This window comes from Myiozetetes cayanensis, unplaced genomic scaffold (genome assembly GCF_022539395.1).
Source record: "Myiozetetes cayanensis isolate MyiCay16 unplaced genomic scaffold, myiCay2020 scf19, whole genome shotgun sequence".
In the NCBI taxonomy this organism is placed as follows: domain Eukaryota; kingdom Metazoa; phylum Chordata; class Aves; order Passeriformes; family Tyrannidae; genus Myiozetetes; species Myiozetetes cayanensis.
In genome coordinates, this window is record NW_026087400.1 from 4,150,425 (window position 1) to 4,176,016 (window position 25,592).

Sequence of the window (25,592 nt, forward strand, 5' to 3'; positions counted from 1 at the left end):
ATTACAGAGCTACTCTGAAAATAAAGTCAAGGCCACGTTCTCTAAGAAAGATGGATCAGCCAGTGAGATGTGTGATCAGGGAAGTGCCTTCTACACGGAGATCAATATTCCTACACAGGCAGGTAAATATCAAGAGAGGGTTTTTTACTAACAGGTGATTTTCTTCTTTAAAAAAAAAAAAAAAAGGTGAGAAAGAAAATGGAAATCTTTATTTCTGTTCTAGTTCAGTTAATTATAAGTATCCAGGGGTGAGTTCTCATAGCAAAGCCATAAACCAAAGTGCTTTATTCAGTATTATGGGATTTATTAATGTACTAAGTGTTCTCTCTGCTGCTGCTGGCTGAAGTCAAGTGCTGGAAAAGGCTGAGAAATGGATGAACCAGTGACTGAGCTCTCTCCTGAGGAACCACTTGGTTTGCAGCAAATCTGGGCAGAAATGCCACATTTCCTTTCTTCTTCCTCAGCCAACAACTTCCATCCCCGTGAATTACAATTCCTAGCAGCAGATATAAGGAGCAGAATTTACACTTCCACTGAAGTTTGGATGGGCAATGCCCTCAAGGTCATGGTGGGATTCTTGAAGATATCCTGTGCAGGGCCAGGAGCTGGACTCAGTGATCCTTGTGGGTCCCTTCCAACTCTGGATATTCTATGATTTATGGTTTTATGCCATGGGAAAACTTAGCCAGGGAGGTGTTGAGTTACCCTTTACTGAGGTGCAGGTCAGACAGGGGTTAGTTGGTTTGGGTGAGTTTTCAGTTGAAATGCCCCTCCTCGTGCCCACTGCCCATTGGAGCCACAAAGCCTTTGCACTGCTCCAAATGCCTCTGCCCCTCAAAAAACCTGTCCCTCAGGCCTGAAGACAACTTCTGCAGGTGGGAGAAACCCCAAGTGCAGAAAGACCAAAGCTGTGTTGGCCCCTTGTGATAACAACACTGCAGCTCAGGACTTGCCCTGACAAAGATGCTGCCTGATGCTGAGCAGTTGCCATGTCTGTTTTTCCAAGGTGTTTTCATGAGGAACTGGACTGTAAATGTCTCTTCTTCTTCCCCCCCACCCCCCAGGGTAGATCTAATAACTCTTTAAAGAGCTGTCACTGGGCTCTGATCTCTCTCAGGGTACTTTGGGATTTCAATTCTGGGTAGGACAGTGTGTGCTCAGAGAAGGATGCCTCTCACCCTGCGATGCTTTATAGGGCAAGTGGCTGCTCTCTATAGTTAGAGCCTCTATTTTAAATGAAAAGGATCTCCAGCAGCAGCTGGTGCGGGTGCAGCCTTTGCTGCGTGCTCAGAAGAGAATCTCAGACTGGCAGCAAAGCAGGCCCTGCCAAAAAAACTCCAGTTTGCTTTCCCACTCATTTCCCTGTGCTTCCCCCTCAGCTATTTTTGTGGGTATTTATGCATAAGCAAATTTCTCCTTCTCTCAACAGGAGAATCTCCCTCGGACACCTCCCGAGTCTCAGCCCTGATTGTGCATTCACGGCTTCACGCCGTGTTTCCGTGTGAATCTCTGTGGCAGCGGAGCTTCTTCGCTGTGACTTTGCAGAATTGGTTGGTAAATCACGTCCCTGATCCTCACCTCCTGAGCCCTGACCAGGGCTGACCAGATCTTACTTCTCCACCTTCTCCTATGCTGAGATGGGAGGGTTGGAGGGTAGAATCCTGCAGCAGTGGTTGTAGGAGGGAAAGCTGTCCCAGCTCTGGGGGGGAATAGCTTGTGATGTGGGGAGGGTGGAACCTGGTCTAGTGGAAGGTGTCCATGCCCATGGCAGGGAGTTGGAACAAAACAGTCTTTAAGATTCCTTCTCACTCAAACCACTCCATGATTCTGGATTCTATGAGGTGGCAGCATCAGCCCATAACCCAAGAGCTGTGGTGGCATGAGGAGCAGGATAGACCATAAGAAAGTAGAGCATGTGCTCTGTGATGCTAATGGGTGTTTGGTACAGGGTTTTTTGGGGGATTGGGATATGATGTTAAAGGGTCTGCAGCCCCTCCTTGCCATGTCTGAGCTGATGCACACCTGTTTTGAGTGGCCCATGCTGGCTCCATGCATCTGCCCTCTTGCCCATTCAGGTTGGGGACCCATGCCACCTTTGCTCAAAACACGTGCTAACAGATGCACTAAGGTCATAGCTCGTTTTGAAAGGAGTTTTAGGATTTTTCTAAGCAAAGGGACTGCTATTGGGGTGGGTGCCACATCTCACAAACTCCACTTCCTTCTGTTTTCAGTACCCTGGAGCCTGGATAGATTGCATCACAGAATGAAATAATCAATAAATAGAGCAACATGGTTTCGTATCTTGGCAACGATGATGCTAATCAACCATGTAAACTGACTTTGCTCTCTCTCCCTTAATGCAGAGAAATCCTGCCTGTCTGCAGTGAAGGATTGATGCCTGCAGTGCTGAAGCACACAGGCAGATCCTTCCCCCACCTGATGCCTTCCCTCCTCCAAATCAAGGTTTCTGTTTCAGAAGCCCAAAAACTCCCTAAATACTCCCTGGGGTAGAGAGTGCACAGTAATAACCAAATCGAACTGGGATCACCTTCAGCCCCCCGGACAACATCTCTCATGTTTGGATTCATAGAATCACTCAGTCCTAGAATGATTTGGGTTGGGAGGGACCTCAAAGATCACCTAGTTCTGACCTCTCTATGTGCAGGATTCTTGGGAATTTGGTCTTCCTGTGACTAAACTGCTGGAAGGGCCTCTGGGAGGAAACATCAGCTCCCCATGTCATGTGGCATCACTTGGGATCTTCCTGAGTAATGAACAGACTGGATCATTTGCGGATCACATTTCGTATACGTGTCCTTGCTTCTTGCTCCTGCTTTGCTCTCAAATCCTTGTTCCTGTTGCAGTGTGTGGTTGCCAGGTGGGAAATCCCACCTGCAGAGCCCATGCAGGCAGCTGTTAGTGGGAGGTCTCATATCCTATGCAGTCAGCCCACTCCTGCAGCAAGAGGTGTTTTTCATCCAGACTGTGTTATTGCTGTGAGAGGACGTAGCTCTGGTGCTGATGGAGTCTCCTGCCTCCCTGCAGAGGTCAGGGAGAGCATCACTGCTTCCCTCCCCTTTGGGCATGAAGCCAGGCAGGATGGGCTGCAGCCTGGAGCCTTGCAGAACTAGCCCTGCCAAACAGAGGATTTTCAGCATACCGAGATGAAGGATGAATCTGACAGAAACCAAGCAGGAAACTTGATTTTTTCCAAGGAAACCATTGACAAAATCAGCGTCTCCCCACAGGCTGGTTTTGGCTGCATCAGATCACCTTTCTCCTGGCCACAGAGGGGAGCACAGGCAAAACCTGAGCTGGCTCTGCCCACTCTATGAACATCGATTTCTCTGTGTGTTTTCAGTCTGCCATGTGCAGCAAGTGCTACCAAAAAAAAAAAAAAGGTCATATCATGCTGATTCATTCAGTGACGAGGAATAAAAACACAAGCTCTCTAGTCAATATGAAATTAAGATTAATGGCTTTTCAGCTCTGTGTGAAAATAATCCCATATTGTGATTTGGCTATTTAATGTTTGCTCAATGTTAGTCATTAATAGCACTTCTCTGTGTGCACAGGCCATTTGCTTGTATATTTTGGAGTTTCCCTCATCTCAGCCTTGCACTGCTCTTGCTTTGCTTAACCACACAGAAAATCATAGAATCACAGAATGAAAGGGACCCTAAAGATCACCTAGTTCCAACACCCTTGTCATTAAAATTCCTGGAGATAATCACTTGCCTCCAGGGACCAAGTGTAAAAGGGCAGAAAACGAGCCCAACCCCTGGTGCTGGTGTTTACCCTTCTCCCTGCATTCCTGCGGTGTCTGGGAGGTGGGAAAGAAAACCCTACCAGTTTGCTTTGGCACCTGCACTGGGGTTTAATTTGAATATGCTTGGCTGGAAAACTGCTTCATCTTCTGGTGAGTGTGTGTCAGCACTGCCCCCTGCCTGGGGAATATCCCCCAGGATGGTGTGGGGTGAGTTCAAGACCAGGTTGGATGGGGCTCTGAGTATCCTGGTCTAGTGGAAGGTGTCCCTTCCCATGGCAGGGTGTTGGAACTGGATAATCTTGAAGGTCCCTTCCAACCCAAACCAGACTGTGATTCAATGATTCTATGAGTTGTTGGCTCTGACCTGCCCAATCTACCATGAAATGGGGGCTGTCAGCTTCATGTCCCCAGCTTGGATGAAGGAGCTCAGCTGAGTGTGACCATGGCTTGGAGGATCCTGCTGACTCCATCACATGGATAAGGAAAATGTAATTACATCTGTAGGATTTCCATCAATACTGAGCAGCAGCAGGCTGGGTCTCAGGGGAGATTTTTCACTGTATTGAAATCTGACTTTATTAATTATCAGCTTCTGATCTCATTTGAGGGTTAAGTTTATGAAACTGAATCCTTAGTCCTCTGATTTCCTTATTCAGCTGGTGTTTATTGAGTCTTGTACAGTGGATGGTTTGGACCTTAGAAACTCTCAAGGTGCTTTATTCCTCTGGCATGAGCTGTGCAGGAGAAGAAGCATCAGAGCAAGCACAGATGGTGGAGTTGTACACAAGACCTAGGGAAAGACAGAGGAAGAAAACATTTCTCAGGAAAATTGAAGATAGGGACAGTTGTGTGATGTCAAAGGTCTTAACCCCAAAATATAGATTATTTTCCCCCTGACAGGAACAACCCCTTCTGAGATGGGATGCTGGTGGCAGCACCCAAAACCCCCACCCCTGCCCACCCCTAAGGTGTGGGGCTTTAGCAGAGCCACACTGGCTTTGGTGCACCCCAGACTATTCACCTGGGGAAAACTTCCCATCCTCTGTTTATCCAGGGAGCACCAGGCTTGGCTGGAGGCACTTCTAGGATTGCCTGGTTTTTATCTAGACATCAATTATTTTTTTTTATTAAGAGAAAACAGCCACTGAACAGCCCTTCAAGCTTTGGGCTGGTGTCTATTTCCACTCGAAGAGCTTTGTTAGATAATTGTAATACTTTTCTGAGAGAAAACAGAGCAATTGAGGCTTGTAATTAAAAGCTATTCAGAGAGCTTTGATTCTTCCCTCTGCATCTTCACTTACCATACACAAATGCCAACAACAAACTCTTGGCAATATTTACTGTCACTATTCTTGACCTTTGCCTTTAAATTAACTCCTCTTCCTCACTTCCAGTCAAAGGGAGGAGGGGGGAGAGAAATTTGGCAACATGGCATGTGGCTTTTCAATAGAGCTTTATTTGGAACATATTTTTATGTGTGTTTTGGAGGATGTCTGATATCACAGAACAACAGAATCATTAAGGTTGGAAAAGGTCATCAGGTCCAGCACCACCACCATGTTTGCCGCTAAACTATGTCCTGAAGTGACACATCCTCACATTTTTTGAACACTTCCAGGGATGGTGACTCCACCACTGCCTTGGGCAGCCTGTTCCAATGGTTGGCCATCCTTTCTGTGAAAAAATATTTCCTAGTATCTAATCTAAATCTTCTCCGGTGCCACTTGAGGCCATTTTGTCTCATCCTGTCTCTCCATGATGACAAGCCTGGAGCTCCTCTGGAGGCCTCAGAGCTGCTGTGGAAGAAGGGTCTATCTCCCCAAAACTGGCTCCAGGCACAGCCACAGCTGCAGTGATGGTGTGGAGGGGTTTTTACCCACAGTGTCTGTCTTGGGCAAGGGCAGGGAGCTGCCAGTCCTGTGTCCCCACAGCCCACAGAGGGTCCTCAGGTGACCTCCTGACTCACCATGAGAGGGAGCCCAGCCTGGGAAGTCCCCTTCTCTTCAGCAGCAGGTGAGAATGTCAAACCTTGAGGTGCTGAGACCCTTTGAAGCCACCAAACCAGGCTCATTTCTCCCAGAATTTGCAGTAAAGCCAGAGGATCTCCATTTCACTGGGTTTGTGGTGGGAGCACCAGTGGCTCATCAGCACCTCCCAGCAACTTGCAGTAAACAAGGGGAGTGCTAAAGAAAAGTCAGGCTGTGCATTACAGGGACAAATTCACTTTCTTGTATTGATTTTAACAGTATCCTCTGGAGATTTTTCTGTTTCATATCTTTTGTAGTCTAAGTTTTCGCTTATCCATTTTAAATCTTTTTTTTTTTTTTTTTAAAGATCCTTCTGATAGGCAGGCCTTCATCTCTCAGCGGGTTATTATTTCTTTTCTCACCCAAAATTGTGACCAGCCATAGAGAGACATTGTGAGACTGCCTAAATCCTGGGGGATTAGAGCTTCCTGGGGGAACAAGCTGCAGCACAGCTTGGATGAGGACAATTGATCAGAACAGCCATTATTGCTGCAGCAGGAAGACTTAAAAAGCAACAGTCATTTCCGATCCCCTCCTCCTCCTTATCTCAGACGCCTCTGTCTAAAACCTGAAGCTGGAATATAAGCCCTGTATGAACCCTAATTCCAGTTCTGGGGTGGAAAATGACTTATTCCTCCTCTCCCAGAGATGATGGAGGAGAATCCTCCAGGGCTGTCTGTGCTCATGGGTGCTGTGGAACAGGGAAGCCAACTCCTTCCTGGAAAGGAGGCAGGCAGGAACCTGCTGCACTGGGCTGGAGTAGAGGGACCTGCTGTGACCAGCAAGGCTGCCCCTCATGTTTGCACCCATTAAGACACCCTAGACTGTCCCAGAAGGAAATTTCCCCCAGCTTTGAGGCTGAGCTGACTTCCCTGCTCTAGTGAACGGCTCTCTGGGAAGGGGTTAGGATGGGAGAACCCTAATTGGCCCTGCAGACCCCGTAAGGATGTTTGGTTTAGGATGGAATTTATTCAGTGAGCTGCTAATGGGATTTGTTTCACCCCTTCCAGTCTCCAAGACGCAGATAACGTGGGTTGGTGTGGCCAGCCAGTCCCAGCAGCGGGAGGGAATTCAAAGGAATGAGTTGGTGTGCAGAGTTTCCCTGCGGGAGGTGGGGGGAAACTTGTGCTATGGGTGGAAAAGCATCTCCTTGAAGGCATTTTCTGCTCTCCCAGGAGGAGCCGAAGCAGCCTGGCCTCGGGTGCCGTGTTCCCAGGATCTGCACGGGTGTGGGCACCCCGACTTTGCCGCTGCCCCCGCAGAAGCAGAATTTCGGGCTGTGCGAGGCTGAGCAGCTGCGGGAGATGCAGCGATGCTGAGCTGAAAGCAGAGAGTGCCGCTTAGTGCCGCTGCTCTGAAATGCAGGGCCAGGTTGGACAGCCCGGACACCTCGGGGCTCCCCTGGGAGCCACAGCCCCTCCTGAGCACGGCAGGAGACCTTGGCCCATGCAAATCCTTCTCCCCTTGGAGCCTTGCACCTCACAAGAGCAAAGCAAAGAGGAGCCTACACTGATATCTCGTGCCATTTTACACGGAGAAAATCTCAGATGAAGGCAGGATGCTGCTGTAAGCAGATGCTGTTCATCCTCAGGAGAGAAAGCCCAGGGGATGTAAGCAATGCCTGTAAGTGCCTGATAAAGGGTGGAGAGAAGAGGGAACCAGACTCTCCTTGGTGATGTCCAGTGACAGGACAGGAGGCGCAAACTGAAATACAGAAAACTCAATTTCAGCACAGGAAATAAATTTACTGTGAGAGTGGTGAAGTATGGAAACAGGTTGCCCAAAGAAGTTGTGGCATCTCCATCCTTGGAGACATTCAAACCCAGTTGGACATGGTTTTGGGAACTTTCCTCTAGGTGACCCTGCTTGAGCCACAGTGTGAAACCTGTGACAGTCATGATTTGTGATTTAATGGGGAAAGCTCCAGTAATGACACTGTCGGGTCTGAAAGTGGGTGACTCACACTCAAAAGGTCCTTTCCATCTAACAAAATATATTAGGTTTTCCACCTAATAAATTATATTGCTTTTCCTACAGACCTAGGGCCAATGAACAGTGACCTTTCAGCTAACCAGACAACTTGTGTGTGAGGCTGCACTATCCGAGTTAATTTTCTACACTCAGAGAGGTTTTTCCACCTCAGAAGCCCCACTGCCAGCAGGTGGCAACCATGCTAAAGCAAAATTCCTGGAGAAGTTTCACCTGGGAGAATGTGCTCCCCTTCACTGTTCTTCCAAAATTAGGACCTTTAATATGTAGAAGGCAACACATCTCTTTCAGTTTCCTAAAAGGGAAAAAATGCAATTGCCATCATGATGTATTGAGGGTTGTCAGTTTGGGGTGCTGAGGGTACTGACCCAACAGAATTACCCTGAGCAGCCTCACCTGGGGTTTCCTGCCACACCCTCTCCCATTGCCCCAGGAGCCCATTTAAACCAGGAACTGCAGCCCCTACCTCTTTTGTTTTACCTGTCCTGTGCTCTCCTGGTGAAATTTGGACAGGTAAGAGCCCAGTTTGTTACCTGCATATTTGGAGAAAGCTTGAGAAAAAAGTTTTAGCTGAGAGTACCTTCCTAAAACCAGTAATTTATATACTTCGCAGGGTTAAAGAGTGTGAGAATGAGCTTTCCAAGCTTTCAATATGGTGTTTCTGACCTCCAGACTCTTCTTCTCAAGTCCTGCTTCGGTTCAAGTATTTTAATTCTTTATCTGCTAAAGAAGGAATTTTGTCTGCAGTGTTTGCTAGAGCTTTTCTTGTGGCTTACAAACACCTTAATTTAGTTACAAATCTACTGTATTTTACTTTGGAGTAGGTAAAATGCAATGTATAGCACAAGTATTGTACATTTTCTCTTGTGAAAGAAGGACCAGACTCTTTTTCCCCATGAGGTTTATTTCATGAATCACTCTTAAATAAATATATATTTGACACTTAACAGGAACAATTAGTTAAAAATAATTTCTAACACAAATTCCCACAGTTGTCATACTATTGGCATGATGTGTTGTTTAACTCTATTTTTGAGACACAAATCTTCTTTTTGGTCTAAATTTAACCTGTGTTAACAGTCCAGGAAAGAGGGAATTTGGGGTGGGGTGGGGTGGAAGATGAACAACCCCCAAAATCAAAAACAAAGCTATAACACACAGGCACATACATGGATATGAAAATGGTTTCTTTTTTTTTTTATTTCCAAATACTCATCCTCTGTCCTTTTTATTTATATTTCATTGAAAGTGCTCATTAGCTCTGCCCCATGAAACAATCCTAATAACATGGTAATAAAGAACTGAGCATTGCATTATTCTGAAAAGTGCTCTCCAGCCTGTCAGTGCTGTACAGCAGATGGCAATAAAGGACCACTATGTGCTAGAAACGCACCTCTGAAAGGAAGTTTTCTGTCCTTAATAATTTGGAGTGTGTAGATTAAAAATAAGAATACAGAAATGCAACTCTGAGGAGCTGGGAGGAGCAAAGAAGGGAAATAAGAGCTGCAAGGGAGCAGGACAAACTGTGGAGGATGAGCATCATAACCAGACGAACACACCACGTGTAAATGAAAGAACGGACATTGTGCATTCGTTGGCCACCCCTTCAGTCTTTGAAGCTGCCCCTGCAAAGCCCTGGGAGGGCAAGGATCTGTGACCCCCCCAACCCCGCTGCTCAAGAAGTTCTGCATTCCAGCAACTTCCGAAAACTTTTCCTAAAACTGTCGTCCAGGAAAGCGTACAAGAAAGGATTCAAGCAGGAGTTAGCATAGCTCAGGCTGGTGATGAAGTAGGATATACCAATGACCACAGAGGTCTGGGGCAAGTCAGTGGTCAAAGCCACGACCGTGGCCAAGTGGAAGGGGGTCCAACAGAAGAGGAACACAGCCAGGACTATGAAGACCATAACAGTGACTTTCTTCTTGGCTTTGTCCAGGGCTCTGGCGTTGGAGTTCAAGTGCATGTTCCTTAGCCTGTAGAGCATCATGGTGTAGAGGATGCAGATGGTGGATACTGGAATGGCAAAGCCAAGGATGAGGGTATAGATCCTGCTGGCTTTGAACCAAAACCTTTCAGGCTTGGGGAAATTGAGACCACAACTCTTTATCTCCAGGTCGTCGGTGTAGACGTTGGCGAAGATGATGAAAGGGAGGACTATGATGGTGACCAGGATCCAGATGCACAAGCTGACAATCCTGGCCGCTCGGTACGTGCGATGGGGCATCCTCTTGGACCTGACTGTAGCCAGTACCACCAGATACCTGTCTATGCTCATCACTGTTAGGAAATAAATGCTGGAGAAGATATTGTAGTGGTCTATGGACAGGATGACCTTGCAGAGGACCTCTCCGAAGGGCCAGTAGCGGAGCAGGTGTTCCGCGATGTTAATGGGCAAGACGAGTGTGAACAAGTCGTCGGCTATAGCGAGGTTCAGGATGAACATGTTTGTCACAGTCTTCATCTTGGGGGCCTTGAGGATCACGTAGATGACAGCAGTGTTGCCTGTGAGCCCCACAGCACAGATCACGGAGTAAATCACGGGGAGGACAACATAGAAATCAGCTGCCTGCTCTTGGAAGGAGAAGTTGAACTTCATGCTGTTGTCCAGGTAGCAGCTGTTGCCTGCATTGCTGCAGGTACTGTTCAGATCATCCCAAAAAGAGCTGTTTCCCATGCCTGTTGGTCACAGACCACCCTCAGATGTTACTGAAAGCCCTGTTAACCCAGAAGAAAGAAGGGGTGGGGGTGTTTTTTTGTTGTTTTTTTGGTGTTTAGATTTTTGTGGGGTTTTTTTCCCCTCTGGCAGAAGCAGCCACTATCTCATGTAGATGCAGGTTATTTTCAAAGGTGTGTTGTGAGGCAACACGAGCCACCTAACTTATCTCTCCTGTCCCCCCATGCTGGAGAAGTGATGAGGGGAGGAAAAATGTTTGAAAGGCACACGAGGCTCCATGAACCAAGGAAAGAAGAGAATTATAACTCTGTAAGTCAAGGAACTCTTCTTTCTGAGAGCATTCTGGTGATCTTTGCCTTTTCCCTTCTGGGAAAGTCGAGTGGCTCCAGTTCAGCTGTCTGCTGTGAGTGTTCTTCAGGGGCTGGCAAGAACAAGGAGGCAGAGAGGGAGCTTTGTGCCTGTCTGGCTCTTCACAGCCTTTGGAGGACTCAAGGGATGGCTGCTGTTCCACTGGCACAGCACTTGCTTTCCGTGCAGGAGCAGAAGCGTTGCAGTCATTAATTAGTGCCTGCCTTGGTGTCGGAGTTCAAGCTCTTCATTGACTGAGATTTCACAAACAATGAAGAAGTTTCTGACACTGCTACTCCCCCACTCCCAGGGTCCCCTAGCAAAAGAAGGAGGAGGAAAAACAGTTCAGGGAGTATTTCCAAAACTACAGGTTAAAGGGGCTTAACCTGCAATCAAAGTAACGCTTTAAGCAAGGATGGGCTATGATCTTATTCACTATGAAGACCATCCCCAGTGCAAGCGACTGTCAGCACACCAAACTTGGCACAGATGGACAGACAAACCTGTAAACCTCAGAAGTTCAGGATTAATCAGGGAAGAGGGAGAAAAGTACCCTGACAGCGAATCCGCCTTCAAGTCACAGCAAGAATTGCTACATCTGTAGCAGTTGCCACATCCATCACTATCGCCCGACCCCTTCTTCCAAGAATTCCTCCGCTGGGAATGAGCAAGCAGCAGCACCCCCTGGCCCCCCAGGAAGATCAAAGGTTTGGCAAGTGGCCCCAAGCTCTGCAAAGAGAAGTGCTTCTCCTCTCTTGCACTGTGTTGTTGCACAGCAATCAAGTGCAGGACAGGACCGCCAGCGCTGGGGAAGGAGGGCTGAAGTGTCTCTTACCTGGCGAGTGGCTCCGCTGCCTCCCCCAGTACCTGCTGCTTGAGCTGGTGAGCCTCTTCTCTCTAATCCGAGCCGGAGGAGGGTCTCTGGGATGCTGACGTTACTGGGCTTTGCATTCATATCAACGTGATGCCTCTGTGTGTGTGCGTTGCATGTCTGAGCAATTAACACTCGCTCAAACCGGGGAAGGGGGAGCAAAAAAAAATAGGTTTTCTTTCTGCAGGGTTATTTAAATAGTAAATAAAGTAGATGCTGGTGAGCAGCTGATGCTCCGGGCTGTTCCCTTCAGGAATGAGGGAGATCTGGAGGGACACGGACAGCACCCAGGGCTGGCTGAATGAGGGATGTGTGAAACGGTGGGAAGCGGGGGATTAAACTGCTTCAATAGGGAACAGTGGCTGGTTTTAACAAAGGAAGATGCCCCAGAGGGAGTGGGAGGAGAGTAAGCAACGTTACCGCTCGCAAAATGAACAAATAAACAGACCTTGCCAGATCTGTGCTGGTTTCAGCTGCTCTGGGAGAGTTTGGTTGATTTTTCCCCAGCTGGGTCTCTGGTGCAGCTTTGGAAATGCAGTGAAATCCTTCAGATGTGCATCAGGAGGTGCGGGAGTCCCGTGAAGCTTGACAGAAATGCACCCCAGGCTATAGAGCAAAACCAGCAACAGTGTAAGATCACTTTACCTTCATGCCCCTAGAAAAAGAAGAAAAAGGAATTCGAGGGTCTCTTGATTCTCCTTTAGTCCTTTAAATGTTACCTGGCCTTCCTTTCAAGACGAGGCAAGGGAAAATGCAGCCATCTGTCAGTGCCATGCCTGGCTGTGTGCATGTAACCAAACTGGTCAGCTTTTTGATCTCAGCTGTGTAGCCAAGAATTGTGTTTGACTTTGCTCCTCTCCTGTAGATATTTACACTCTTCTGGTAAGATTATTGTGCTCTGGTAACTGGGGAGGGAGTGAAACACTTCATTGCACTTGGAGGTAATTTCTTAGAACCACGGGTATAACTGACTTTTTCAAGCAGATGGAAATTTTTTTATGCCCAGTGTACCAGATATTTTCTTTATCTCGGCCAAAATCTTGTCCAGACATTAGGCTTAAGGAAAATGAAACAGAAATTATATTGCCCAAAAGATGCATAGGAATACTATGGATGGTATTTCTTCAGATGAAACACCTCTGGAGCTGCCTTCTTGCCTGTTTTGGTAAAGCTGGTGCAGTTTGTAAGTAGTTGTAAACGAAGCAAGGTATTGATAGGTCTGCAGGGAGAAGGCAGTTTCCAGGAATTGCTGTTGTCTTTTTCAGAGAAGAAAGTACAGGAAGGCAGGGAAATTCAGGAGAATGTGATGTTACATTTGCTGCTCTGTAACTATTCCCCAGGACAAAAGGGTTTGAAAGTATTTTGCATCCACAGTCCTTCCGTTGAGGCTTTCTGGCTTCCAGCACTCAGCACATCTCTGGGATAGCTTAAAACCCGTCCTTTCACTCACCAAACTATCTGATCTTGGAACTGGCATCACACTGCCTTGTCCAGTGGTGATGAGCCCAGGTGCTGTGTGTTTTAGGGACTGCTGTGATGGGCTGAGAGCTGGGGAAGGATGCAGAGACTGTGATGCTGGTGACACTCCCTTGTGTTTTACCCTCTGCCTTGTGCCTTATTCCTCATTATCCTTAGGGAACATGCTCTCCGTGCCTTGGTTAGGATGTGCTTGATTAAAATAACCTGCCAGAGATGCGATGGAGACTAATTTAATCTCATTGCCTGGTGTGGGTAGAGGGGCTTCTTCTTCTTATATTCCCCAAACAAACTCCTGGCACCTGCTTTCTGAGCTGTGCTCCTTGAATAGTTCTTCAGTAAAACTTGCTTGCTCTGGGGAGGAGGATTGCCAACAGATCTGAATTCATGTAGGAAGTTCCACCAACAGAGAAAAATCTGTCCCTTGTGTGGCTCTGGGTCTGACCAGAGCCAGTGGCTATGCACAAAGGAGGCACATCATGTGTATTAGTGTGATGGGGAGTGCTTGGAGGGAAGGCTGAGAGGATGATTTATTCATTGTGTTTTCTCTGACTGGGCATCCCTTCCACTTGATTATAAATGTTATGGTAGCATGAAACCTTAAAGACCAAGCACTGGTTTGAAGATGCTGTTATGAAGGACACGAGCAGTGTTTTCCATCTGAGCTGCTCTTGTGCCAGCAGCTCCATTGCCAGCTCATGCAACAGGGACAAAATTTCTGTTCCTGCCAAATCCCTGCCATGGAGATGGACTTTGCCTCTTGAAAGCCACATTCACACTGTGCAGCTCGAGTTAACTGTGCAAAGAAAAGGTGGTGTTTTAGGGAGGGGGAAATCCCTGCCAATGCTAAATCAGTGGTGCTTTATTGCCTTCATAAACCTGTCGTGCTGCTCACTCCAGACAAAGGCAACCCACCATTTTGGAGTTATGGAGAGCCTGTTTTGTTGGGCTCCTGCTGCTGTCGAAGAGTCAAGTTCATCCCAAGGACACAGATACACAATCAATACCCTGTTTACCAAAACAAAATGTTCTCGTCTGACTGTCTTGCAGTCGCTGGTTATTAGGGTGATTTATTTGTATGAGGTGTTCAGGCTTTTCAAAAGCACTGCAGGTTAATAATAGAATCAAGGAATAGTTTGGGTTGAAAGGGACCTTTAAAGTCCAACTGCCCTGCAGTGTGCAGGGATGTAGCTAGATCAGATTGCTCAGAACCCCATCCAGCCTGACCTTGAATGTTCCCAGGATGGGGCATCTACCACCTCTACTGGTAACCTCTGCCACTGCCTCATCACCCTCACTGCAAAAACTTCTGTCTTATATGTAACCCAAACCTACCCTCCTTCTGTTTAAAGCCACCCCCTCTTATCTTGTCACAACAGAACCTGCAAAAATATCCAGAACTGATTATGTTAAACAGTCTGCAGTGGCTTCTGTTGAGGAAAGCCAGTGTGCCTGGTCAGGTTACTTGCTACAGGACAACATTGACTGTGCTCTAACTTCTTCCTCGGGACTGGCTCTCCTTGAGCTGCTCTGATGCAAGCTTGAAGGCGTGGAGAAGTTGGCCACTGCATCCCCAGGAAGCACCTGCTCCTCCTCGGTGTGGTGCTCACTCAGCAAAGGGGCAGTTGGTGGGTATTGAGGGGAACTGGAAAGGAGAAACCTGAGCTTATTCATCACCCCTGTGCTGGGTGCTTCTCCCTTTGCCACAAGCTGGCTCGTGTCCTGCTGCTTCCTAACCCTTCCCAGCTGTTTTGAGCTGTATTGAGCCAGGCTGGCTTAGCCAAGTGATGGTGCTCCCCTTGTGGGACACCCCTGGGATCCAGTTAGGGGTGTAGGTGCTGATTTTTATATGGGGTATGAGTGTAGGGCAGATGTCTCCGTCAGTGAACTGGTAAATTGTGGTGCAGAAGGTGCCTTTGAATGGTAATAATTGCTGTGGGTCCAGGGGCTGGTGACACATCCAACCCGCCACAAGCTGCAGTGAAGGCAAAGTGGTACTGGAGGTGATTTAAGGAAAATCGTAGTAATGAGTCTTATAAATGGCCCATTTTTGTCAGGGAAAGTACATATCAATAACTGCTCTGTCTGTCTCTGCAGGGGAGCAATCGAGACAAATGCCATGTTAACAATTTACTCAGACCAGATGTGATGGGGAATAAAAACTGCAGCACCAGGAGGTGGTGGGTGGCTGAAGCTGATTGCTCCCTGCAAGCCAGGAAGGAGGCTGTGAGGCTCCAGCAATGGGTCAGTTCTCATCCCCAGCAGCTTTTGGAGACCCTGGCGCTTCTACCAAACATCTCCCAGCCCTGTGGCATGCCTGGGGCCACACAGAAGTATCACCCAGCCATAGAGGGTGAGTGGCATTGCAAGAGTCTGCCTGGATCCCAGCAGGAGCCCTTGCACTCAGAGGTGTGGTAATTAATAAAGCTCTGGCAGTGTACTCGTGACCGTGTGAGCAAGGACACAGTGCCAGTCTTGCTGCAATTAATATGAATCTGTGAGAATTTAGAGTGCAGGCAGAATGCTGCTTTCAACACCCTCATTTCTTACCCCACCCCCTAGTTGGTCAGCCTCGTTACAGAGAGAGAAATTAAAATCTGCTTCCTTTACAGGATGCTTTTATTCTGCTTTTTTTTTTTTTTCTCGCTTTTTCCCAGGGCTGGAAGTGAGTCTGTGCTTCAGTTGGTTTGCTGCCTTGAGCCAGTCCAGTCTGTTCAAAGCAGAACTCTTTGGGAGAGGAAGGTTTCTGGAAGGGGTCTGTCCCGTTTTTCAGTGATGTTCATCTCCTTTGCAGGGTCTGTGGGGCTCCCCTTGTGTCTGTGCTGTCATGAGCAGAGATGCTGCTGCCTCATCCTCCTTAACTATCTGGAAGTAGGGGAAGCTAATCTGCTGGATCAATCTATGGATCAGTTTGTCTTCTGGGCTTGAAGCTTTTGTTGTTCCCCATCTCAGGCTTCTTCCATCAACCCACGTGAGTCACAGTTTATGTGTAATCTGACTGTGGGACCTGTGCCTGTGCAGGAAAAAGCATTGTATGTGATGGGACCTCGTGCTGCAGTACTCCAGGGTATAGCTAATTTCTGCCTTTTGTAGCTCTCTTGGAATGCTGTTAACTCCTGAAGCTCTCAATGACCATTGGATCTGACTAAAGGGCCTGTTTTCCTGCTGTTTGCCTTTATCAGATGTGTCTGCAAGGGGATTCTACATCACAGTTGTTGGATTTCAGAGGTAAGAAGCAAGAAACGAGGAGGAATCCTAGTTTAAAAGGATGGGAGTAAAATAGAAAAAAAAAAGGATGTTTGTTGCCCAAATTGGGTGGATCGGGAATGGATGTGAGTCAGCAGGTAGAGATCTGCTCTTCCCCAGGTCCCTGTCCTTTCTCGTGCTGTGCTATTGGCAGATGAGGGCTGTGTAGGGCAAATAGTGCTGCAATCCACTGGCATTCCATGCAGGAATATACATTATTTAGTTGCTATTAATCTGGCTGTTACACAGCTGCTAAGAGCCCTTGGTTTCTGCCACTTCCAGGTGATAAGAGCCGTCATGACAACTTCTTTAAAGCCATCCAAACTGTCGCTTCTGAGAAGTCACCCTTTCTGTCATTGCTTGGCCTGCTTTGAAAAGCTTTGAGTCTTTACAAACAACAGCATTGCAACAGGACCATAATGCATCCTTGGAAAAACAGCCCGGAGCCCTTCAGGGACGCTGGCCAGGGAGCAGGCTCTGTGCAATATATTCCAATATCTCTAAGCAACAGCTTAATGTTTCGCCTCTCTGCTTAAGCAGCAGACCTCCTCTGGCCTAAAAGCCTAATCAGTGGAGGGTTATGGAGTGCAAATTGCTGCTGAATGAATTTGCTGCTTTTTTTCACTCTGGTTTTCCCCTCCCTCCTGTGTCATGACAGTGAAATGACTCATCTTCACCTTAATATCATGTGTTAGAAAAACGTTCTAATATTTTCTACAATGTTCATTGTAGAAAAAAAAACCACCAACAAAATGCATGAAATCTGTCTTATTTTTGAGTTCAATTATACGGAGCCAGCACCTTTCTCCAACACTCTTCAGGCCAACAAACATTGTGGAGTGCAAGAGTTACAATACCAGCAATTGTTATAAGGCAAAAAGAGAAGCAGGAGGCCTGGTTTGAACTCTATGGCTTTTGGACTGCCATCACTTATTACAGCTCACTTTTGCCATTAATACCAGCCTGACCTACTCAAAGAGGTCATTGCAATTCTTGTGGCCGAATATGTGCCAATCAAAATTCAGCTTTAGGAGCATGAGCCTTGTTGGATGTGTGAGTGTGATGGAGAAAATGTAAGTTGGATAAATGTGGTGAACTGAGTAGGAAATGGTGTCCTATGGTTTGTTTGGTTTGGTTTGGTGTTTTGTTTGGTTTTCTTGTTTGTTTGTTTTTGGTTGGTTGGTTGGTTGTTTTTTTGTAATAAGGATTGTTTTCTTCTTGTAAATGTTCAGTAAACTGTTTCCCCAGCTGGGATGTCAGGAGGTGCAGGAGCACATGCTGTATAGGAACACTCCCCAGTTGCATCAATAACCTTTTTGTGTTGCTCAGTGAGTCCTGGAAAACTGCAAGGTAGCTGTGTGTCTCTGCAGGTTACTTGGCAATCAATTCTCCATCTCCAAAACATCCTAATTTACAGGGAGGATGTGATGAACTCCTTACTCTGCAATAAGAGCTTTTGGGTGTATTAGCATCTCCCCTGTTTTCCCACTGCAGCTCTGTAGCACTCTTGCTTGCCTTACTCCTCATTGTGTGAGGCAGACAGCATCCTTCTGCAGCCCTGGAATTTTCTGGGCTGGAAAATAAGACATCCATGAGAGAGACAGAATATGAAGCTGCCCATCATATACCCCATGGCTGGTGTTCCCACCTCTCTTCTCAGTTTTTCCCTTCCTTGCTGCCGGGGGCACCTCAGCAATGGGGGGTTTGTAAAGTCGAGCTGGACAAAGAGTTTATGGACTTATTTTCAGCATGAAAACAAGCTCTGTTTTGCCCCTTCTGTAAGGGAAAAGTGATTTCAGGCAGAGAGAGGTGAGAAAAAGCTGAGAGATCAGTGGATCTTTTTTTCATATGGCTGCAGGGAGGGAAAACACGATCGTGGTGTGTGAGACGCATTGTTAACGTAAGAGCAACCCAAATATTGAGTGAACATCAATTGAGCTGCATCCTTGTTGGTAATAGAGCCTCTCCCATCCCTGTCTGCTGGATCTCTCCTGCTCCTTCCCCTGATGAGAGATGCTTGTGTTGGGGCTCGTTGTGCCTGTCATTCACCTTTCTATTGTACAGCCGGTTCTCAGAAAACAGTTGGCTTTTCTAACTCTCTTGAGCATTCAAGTGAGTCCAGGAGATGTGGGGACAGGCTGATAAGTGTGTTTGGATTGTCTTGGGTGTTAGGTGTTGCTGTGTTTCTTGGTGCTCCTACCTGTGATGGAGCTATTTGCTCTGCTCCAAAGTGATCCCAGAATAGGCAGAATAGCTCAAGAGAAAAAATGTGCTGGAAATTACCTGTTCTGGGGAAATGCAATCACAGCAAATTTTCTTCTGGATCTTGTTTGTGAGCAAAGATGGAACCTGAACAGAGATCTGCTCTTGTGTAGGTCCCTTATGCTCACATGACTCTCTGGGTGCATCTCCAGAGAGCTGTCATCCCACAGAAACACATCCCTGCAGGACTCTCCTGGCAGGGCAGGGAGGGGGATTTGAGACCACAGCTGCACGACACAAAAAAATCGAGGCAAGTTCTCCCTTTCTGGCCAGGAAAGCCAAGGTGTCTGCCTGCTGTATTTCACAAGTAGGAAAGCTATTGCTGAGGGACTTCTGCTGCGAGATCTGTGCTTTATGAAATTCTTGCCAGGGGACAGAGGCAGGCTGGAGAGCTGGAAATGATAACACTGCCTTCCTCTCCTCTGCTGCTTTAATTGTTTGTAATGATTTAATAAGCAGCACTAAACAGGGAAGCTGATCCTTCCCTGCAGCAACACAGGCATGTGGCATTTTATTACCTTTTCTAGGGCCTCTGCTTGGAATTTCTTTGCTGTGTTCCCTTCACAGGCTTGATACAAAGCCTTAGGAGGTCACCAGGAAAACTGTGGCTCTGAGTGCTGAATCAGCACCAAATCCATGCAACCACCTGGGAAGAAGGTAATATGGAGAAATGGCATAATTTAAACAATGAAATACTCATGGCTTTGCTACCTTTTATGCGTACAAATGCACATCAGGGAGAGGAAGAGCAAATTAGGTACAAGCTCCCAGTATTGGCAGAAGAATGAATGGAAACAGCTTTCTGTTTAGGCTGGAAATCAGGAGAAACTTTGTGCCTGTCAGAAGGGTGCTGACGTGAAGCAGCTGCCAAGTGTCAACAGACAGATGGAGAAATGAAATCCCAAACTGAAGACTTTTAAGGTGGAGCTTTTTGGATGCTGGGGGCTGTAGAAGCAGACCTTGTGAATTCCACGGGTGATGCAGGCAACTTCCTGGGTCAAATCAATGCGTTTGTTCTCTGGGGGATGGAGTCTGGAATTCTCACTGATTTTGCTTGAACACTGTGGTATTTCTCTAATCTGTCCCCACCCAAAAACAAAAACAAAACAAAAACCACAAAAACAAAACAAACAAACAAACAAAAAAAAAACACAAAAAAAACCAAAAAAAAACCACACAGCCAAACAGCAGATCCCCTGCTTCTCCCACTCTGTCTTTCCCACAGCTCAGATCCTCAGAGTTTCCCCTTAAACTACAAGAATTGGAAATTGGATGTTCTTTGCTGCCCTCTTGGTATTGTGCAGCTCAGGGGGAAAGAAACTTCTCCCTCCCTTCATTTTTCTGCAACAAAGCATTTTGTTCCTCTCTCTGAAGGACTAGGAAGAAATGCTTCTTTTAAGGCCAAATTGAATTCCCTTACCATTTGGAACAAAATAACCAAGTTATTTATGTTCAAAATAACTCCAAAATTTTGAAGAGATCTTCTGAGAAAATATTTCTCTTGGTTACTGATTACAAGTGCATATGGGAACAAACTCTTGGCCATGAACCACTCAAAGAAGTAATTTTTTCCCAAAGAGTAGATGTAATTATATTTTTCTGGATGGAAAGAAGAAAGCAGTAGTGGACCAAAGGAGCTCCAAGCAAATCTTCATTTGCTGTCAGTGACTGAATTACATGCACATGGCTACAATCAGCTCTGCCAGACAAAACGCTGCTTTTGGATTATTGGGGGTTTTGTCAGAAATCTTTGTAGCATGAATAGATCCTGGGCTTGTCTCTGTTGGCTTCAGCTGTTCCTGCTGTCCATCATATCTTGCTTTTCTAAGGCAGCTCTTGTCATTACGTTGTCCTTTAATTCAGATATCTGAGTCTTTTTCTACTTCTAGCCCCAGTATTCAGTGATGGCCTTACAAGCAAAGGCAAGGAGCTGGCAGGTGATAATTTATGAAACTCTCTATAATGGGAAAAACTCAGCCTTCAATTTCTGTCTTCTTAAAAAATCTGTCTTTTTTTTTTTTTTTCCTTTTCCTTCCTCTTGTGGTCTTTGTGGCTGGTCTGAATTTAGTGCTTGGAAATGCAATTATATAGATCCCAATTATTTTGAGACAGAATGACCTTGTATATAAAATTAAAGAAATTTAACCTACTGATATTTTGGAGAAACTCTTAAAACCTTTAATGTTTGGGTCTGCCCAGCTAAACCTTTTCTATGGAGTTTTCATTCCTGCTTCATGGCCTTAATGTTATTTATCTAAACAATATGCCCAGCAACCTTTCCCTGGCACAGGGGGATGGAGGATGAGGCATTGCTCATCATCCTGCTGAGGCTGTAAACCTTTGTCCTCCAACTTCTTCTCAGTAAGAGACTTGCAGAGCTTAGGAATAAATGGATGCTTTTCCCTACTCAGTGGGCATTTATCATTCAGGTATGATAAATGGTATTATCACCCTGCAGCAGTGATGTGTGAGAGAAGCAAAGTAACTCATTTATTGTTCATTATACCGTAGGACCAATAGCTGAGCTGTTTGTTGTTGTTTCTTCCCTTCTACAAACATCTTTTCTAGCCCAACAGATGTGGATGGAGGGCAGAGGAAGGAGCAGGCATGTTACAGAAGGGAATCCAGGTGGGAATAATATTTATGGGAAGATTGTCAGCACCTCATCTCTACCACTGTGTCAGTTGTTGGAGTAGATGGAATGTAAATAAATGGCTTTTCACTGCTTTTGTTGCTTCCATCTGTGGAAGTGTTCAAGGCCCAGTTGGACAGGGCAGCCTGGTCTGGTGAAAGGTGTCCCTGCCCATGGCAGTGGGTTGGAACAAGATGATCTTTAAGGTCCCTTCCAATCCAAACCCTTCATAGAGTTCTTTTCAGTTTTCAATCCCCTGTTGTGTGTGTTATCTCCCAAATCTTCCAGAAAAGAGCTAACTGGGTGGCAGAGGAAGGAGACAATGATTGGGGAAGCAATACCTGGCCTGGTTTAATTGTGATAGTGCCTGTTTGGCTACCCAGGACCCCAGCAACCTGATGAGGTGTCCTGACAGCAGCTGTCCTTCTGCTGGGCCATCCCAGTCCCCTGGGCTGTAAATGTGCTGGATCTGATGGACAGTGAACACAGCCGGATCCTTGTTGTTCCCATCCCACTCAGAACTTATTCATCACTCCTTTTCCTGCTGTGCCTCCATCCTCTTCGGAGGCAGGGCTGAATCTGAGGGCGAATGAATGTTTGAATTGCTCCTTTTGCAGAGGGAAAAGGAAGGGTTTGCAGTTTGCTGAGGAACTACTTGCAGGAGATGAGGGAGCTGGCAGGTCTGGTGCTGTTCCTGCTGTAGTCCCCCCTTGCTGCAGGAGCTGTGCCTTGGGGCATGGCCAACTTCTACCCCAGAGCCAGCACTTGGGTGACACCATCAGCTCCACTTCATAATGGAATTACAGCAGTTTGACATCCAGACTTGGGGATCTGGAAGCAGTTAGTGCCTGGCCAGTCTCAGAACACAGAAGTTATCTGATTTAGCTGAAATCTCTTTCACTGGGGACTGAGTAAAATTGCCTTGTATTTGCTCAACGCCAAAAATCCATCTGAAGTTGATTGCCAAGACTTGCTGCAAGCTGCTGAGTGATAGGATAAGCCCTTGCAACAGCAGCACGAAATGGGAGACTGGGAGAGAAATATTAAGAAATGACTTTTCCAACCGTTTACAGGCTTTGATGTTCTGATGTTGGCTTAATGCTGTCAAAGGGGTTGATTTTAATGGTTGTAGAGGCACTAACTTGGGCAGTGAAATGCACCTGAGGCAGCAATTGCATCTCTGGTCTCTGCAAGCTCCTTCATCTCCCTCCTCAGCACTGAAATCCTGCAAGAACCAAGTGAATCTGGGCTCTGGGAAGGCTCAGTAGTGACAGGTTTTGGAGAGATTTGAGGCAGGAATTGGAAGCAGAAGATGGTGTAACCTTCATCCTTGTGCTCTCCTGCATGCTGATACAACCTGGAGGAGGCAGGGATTCCATAAAGCACCTTCTATATCTCCTGTGGGAGGAAAACAAGTGCCAAATGCATTAATTTCTTAGAGTTTCAGGCATGTGTTGGGTGGCTGTGCTGCACCCCATGGCCATGCTCTGCTGGTCTTTGTTCTGGCTGGTGCTTCCAAGCTGTCCTCTGTGATTTTTATTTACAAACCATCTCTCTGACCAGCCTGCACTTGGCTTTAAAAATTCAGCACCACATTGGCGGCTGAATGGGTCCCAGAGCTGGGGGGAGAGGGATTTGAAATGCAATTTGCATCGCAGAGTTGTTACAGGGAGGAAAATGCCGCATTCCTCCTGTGCCTGGAGCTGCTAATCTTGTTCTGAGTGCTGAAAACCTCTCCAGCTTCTCTCATTATACCTAGATTTGATTATTGCTTTGATTTCACACCTCTTTCATGCCGGCTTTTCCTCCCACCTTGGCTGGAAAGGTCAACCCTGAGAAGAGAAATTTTGCTGAGCCTTGGCATTGTTCACATTGCCCATCCCTGTTCCTAATGCTGCTCTTAATTACCTTGGAAATTTGAGCACGGAGGGACTTGGGGAGACTTTACAGAGGGGAAAAATAAAGCACACAGGCCGAAGTGTAAATGCAGAGTCTGGGTTGCCACAGTCTGCAGCATTGTGGGGACCTGGGCTGTGAATGGGCTGCTCCTCCTGTGTGTCCTGAAATTTCTACGTAAATGGCAGTGGGATGTGAATGTGTTATCCCAGGTGGTGAACTGAGCGTGATGAACAACACGGTCTGTCCCTGCCCTGTGTCCGAAGGTGACCAGGAGCAGATGTTCCCAGCCTGCCATAAGGATGAAATGCTGCCAGCATGGAGAATTCTGCATCTCCTGAGACAGGGGTGTTCAATGACTTCTCACTTTCTTTGCCTTGCCCCCATGCATCTTTAGTGCACCCTTCCTTCAGGAAAGTGGTTGAACTGTCTAGACACCAAACGGGTTAAAATACTTGGGCTGTTTTCAGCTCATCCTCTGTATTATTCCAGAGTTAGTTTGGCTCTTTTTCTGATAAATATGCATCTTTGTCTCACCGAGAGCTAATTGTTATTCACATATTTTCCAAGAGGTTTTGGTTTGCTTGTTCAATGGACCGCTAAAAAGTAGGTAAAACCATACAAAAGCATGCAAGGTGCAGGTCCTGCTGAACTCCAGAGCTTAACATTGCTGCTGTTTCCCCCAGGGAGAGTCCCAGCTCCTCCAGCTCTGTGCTGTAGGGTGGCTGCATTACTAGTGGAAGGCTCATGGTGCTCGGGCCACCTCATCCCTTGGGTGCCCCTGGCTGGTTGCCACCGGTGCTCCAGGGCTGGTGCCAGAGCTGCAGCCACACAAGGTCCCCACGGGGCTGTGTGGGACCCAGTGAGAACCATTTGTTCCCTGCTTTTGATGATGAGTTGTGACATGAACCTCGTTAATGCTGCTGCTGCTGCAGGCGTATCAGGCAGTGCCCACACACCATGACTGGAGACAGCTTGGGAGGAGAAGATGAAGGAAAACCTGGATGAAATTCCACGTGCTGATGAACACCATCAATAACTGCTTGGGAGCAAAGTCTGTGAAGGGAATTGGGAGGGCTGGGCAGAAGGGACAGCTCTGAGAAGTGTGTGGTACATTGGTGACGTCCTAGTAGTTATCTTTGCACTGGGATGAAAAAGTATCAGTTTGCATGGCTTGAATGTCCAACAGATCTGGAAACTCTGTGTGTTGCAGGAGCTGTGCTGGCTCTGAAATATCGTCTCTGCACCTTAACCAGGACCAATATCAGAGTCCCAGCTGACTAATAAAAATCAGTCATAACCCAGGAGCAAACTCGGCAATACATATCCGTGGCAGGTGAGGAGACTGAAAGCTTTCATTAGGTTTGTTTTCTTGGAGAATAAACTCAGCATTTAAAACCCTCTTTCACTGGTATTAAAATACTTTCCCTCTTGTTTCAGCTCTGACCTAGACTACCAATGTCAAGTGTTTTGTTTTTCTGTGTGGTTGTTGGGGGTGGGTTCTCCCCCCTGCAGCTCTCCACAGGTAGGTGCCAATTAAAGTTGTGCTGAGGGGGGTGGTTCAGATGTTTTGGTGCCTGAGCAGGGACTGCAGAGCAGAGACTACAAGCACTGACATTTGCTGTGCTAGAAAGTCCAAGGGAAAAATTTGTGCCATTAACAATGCCTTTAACTAGGAGGATCAAGTCATGTTACGCTTGCACCAGAGTCTGGTGACAGCAAGGGGGTCTCCAAAGGGAATTTCTGTCCATGTAGAACCTGGTGATGCCTTTCCCCTCTGCTCCATATGGACAGCAATGTGTTAGATCACTTGATATCAAAGCTGGAGGGTGCCAGATAACATCAGGAACTGAAAGGAGAGGTGGTAGCATTAGACCCAGGTTTGTCTCTAAATATCTCTAAAATTAATAACAGCAGAGGGGCAGATGGTGGGATGTTTGCTCTGCTCTAACTGATGAATATTGTCTTATTTTTTTTCTGCTTTTCTGTCATGCTGACACAGGTTTTGCTGTTTGAAAGGGAGCTCAGTGCATTGTCCGTTGTCTTCTCTTTTCGTGAAATGTTGAGCACACAGAGCCCAGGCAGGCTGATGGTGTAAAGCAAAACCTGCAAATGGTCTAACCCAATCAGAAATAATTTCTGGTAAGTCAGGCCTAGTTTGCATTCTTTTGAGTTTGGCAGTTTCAACTTCACCAGTCATTTATTAAAAAAACCAAACAAACAACAAAACCCAAACCAAACCAAACAGTAAAACCTCAAACAACCCCCTTCCCAACAAACAAGTAGGCAAAAAACCACCCCCAAACAAAACCAAAGGGAATGAGGTGTTGGTATTAGTGGATATCACAGCAGGCAAATGGCTGCTTCCCACAGGATCACCATGACCACATATAACAGCTGCT

General features: G+C 46.7%; 1 protein-coding gene across 1 annotated transcript; it reads right to left on the bottom strand.

The window, feature by feature from the left end:
* Nucleotides 1–8,686: 8,686 nt before the first annotated feature.
* Nucleotides 8,687–11,111, bottom strand: NPBWR2 (neuropeptides B and W receptor 2). Its single transcript, XM_050314141.1, has one exon. The coding sequence runs from the start codon at nucleotides 10,457–10,459 to the stop codon at nucleotides 9,461–9,463; it is 999 nt and encodes a 332-aa protein (XP_050170098.1). The 5' UTR covers nucleotides 10,460–11,111; the 3' UTR covers nucleotides 8,687–9,460.
* Nucleotides 11,112–25,592: the final 14,481 nt, after the last annotated feature.

Bases quoted from the DNA above. Each gene is read 5' to 3' on its own strand.
- NPBWR2 (XM_050314141.1), bottom strand. From the start codon at position 10,459: ATGGGAAACAGCTCTTTTTGGGATGATCTGAACAGTACCTGCAGCAAT.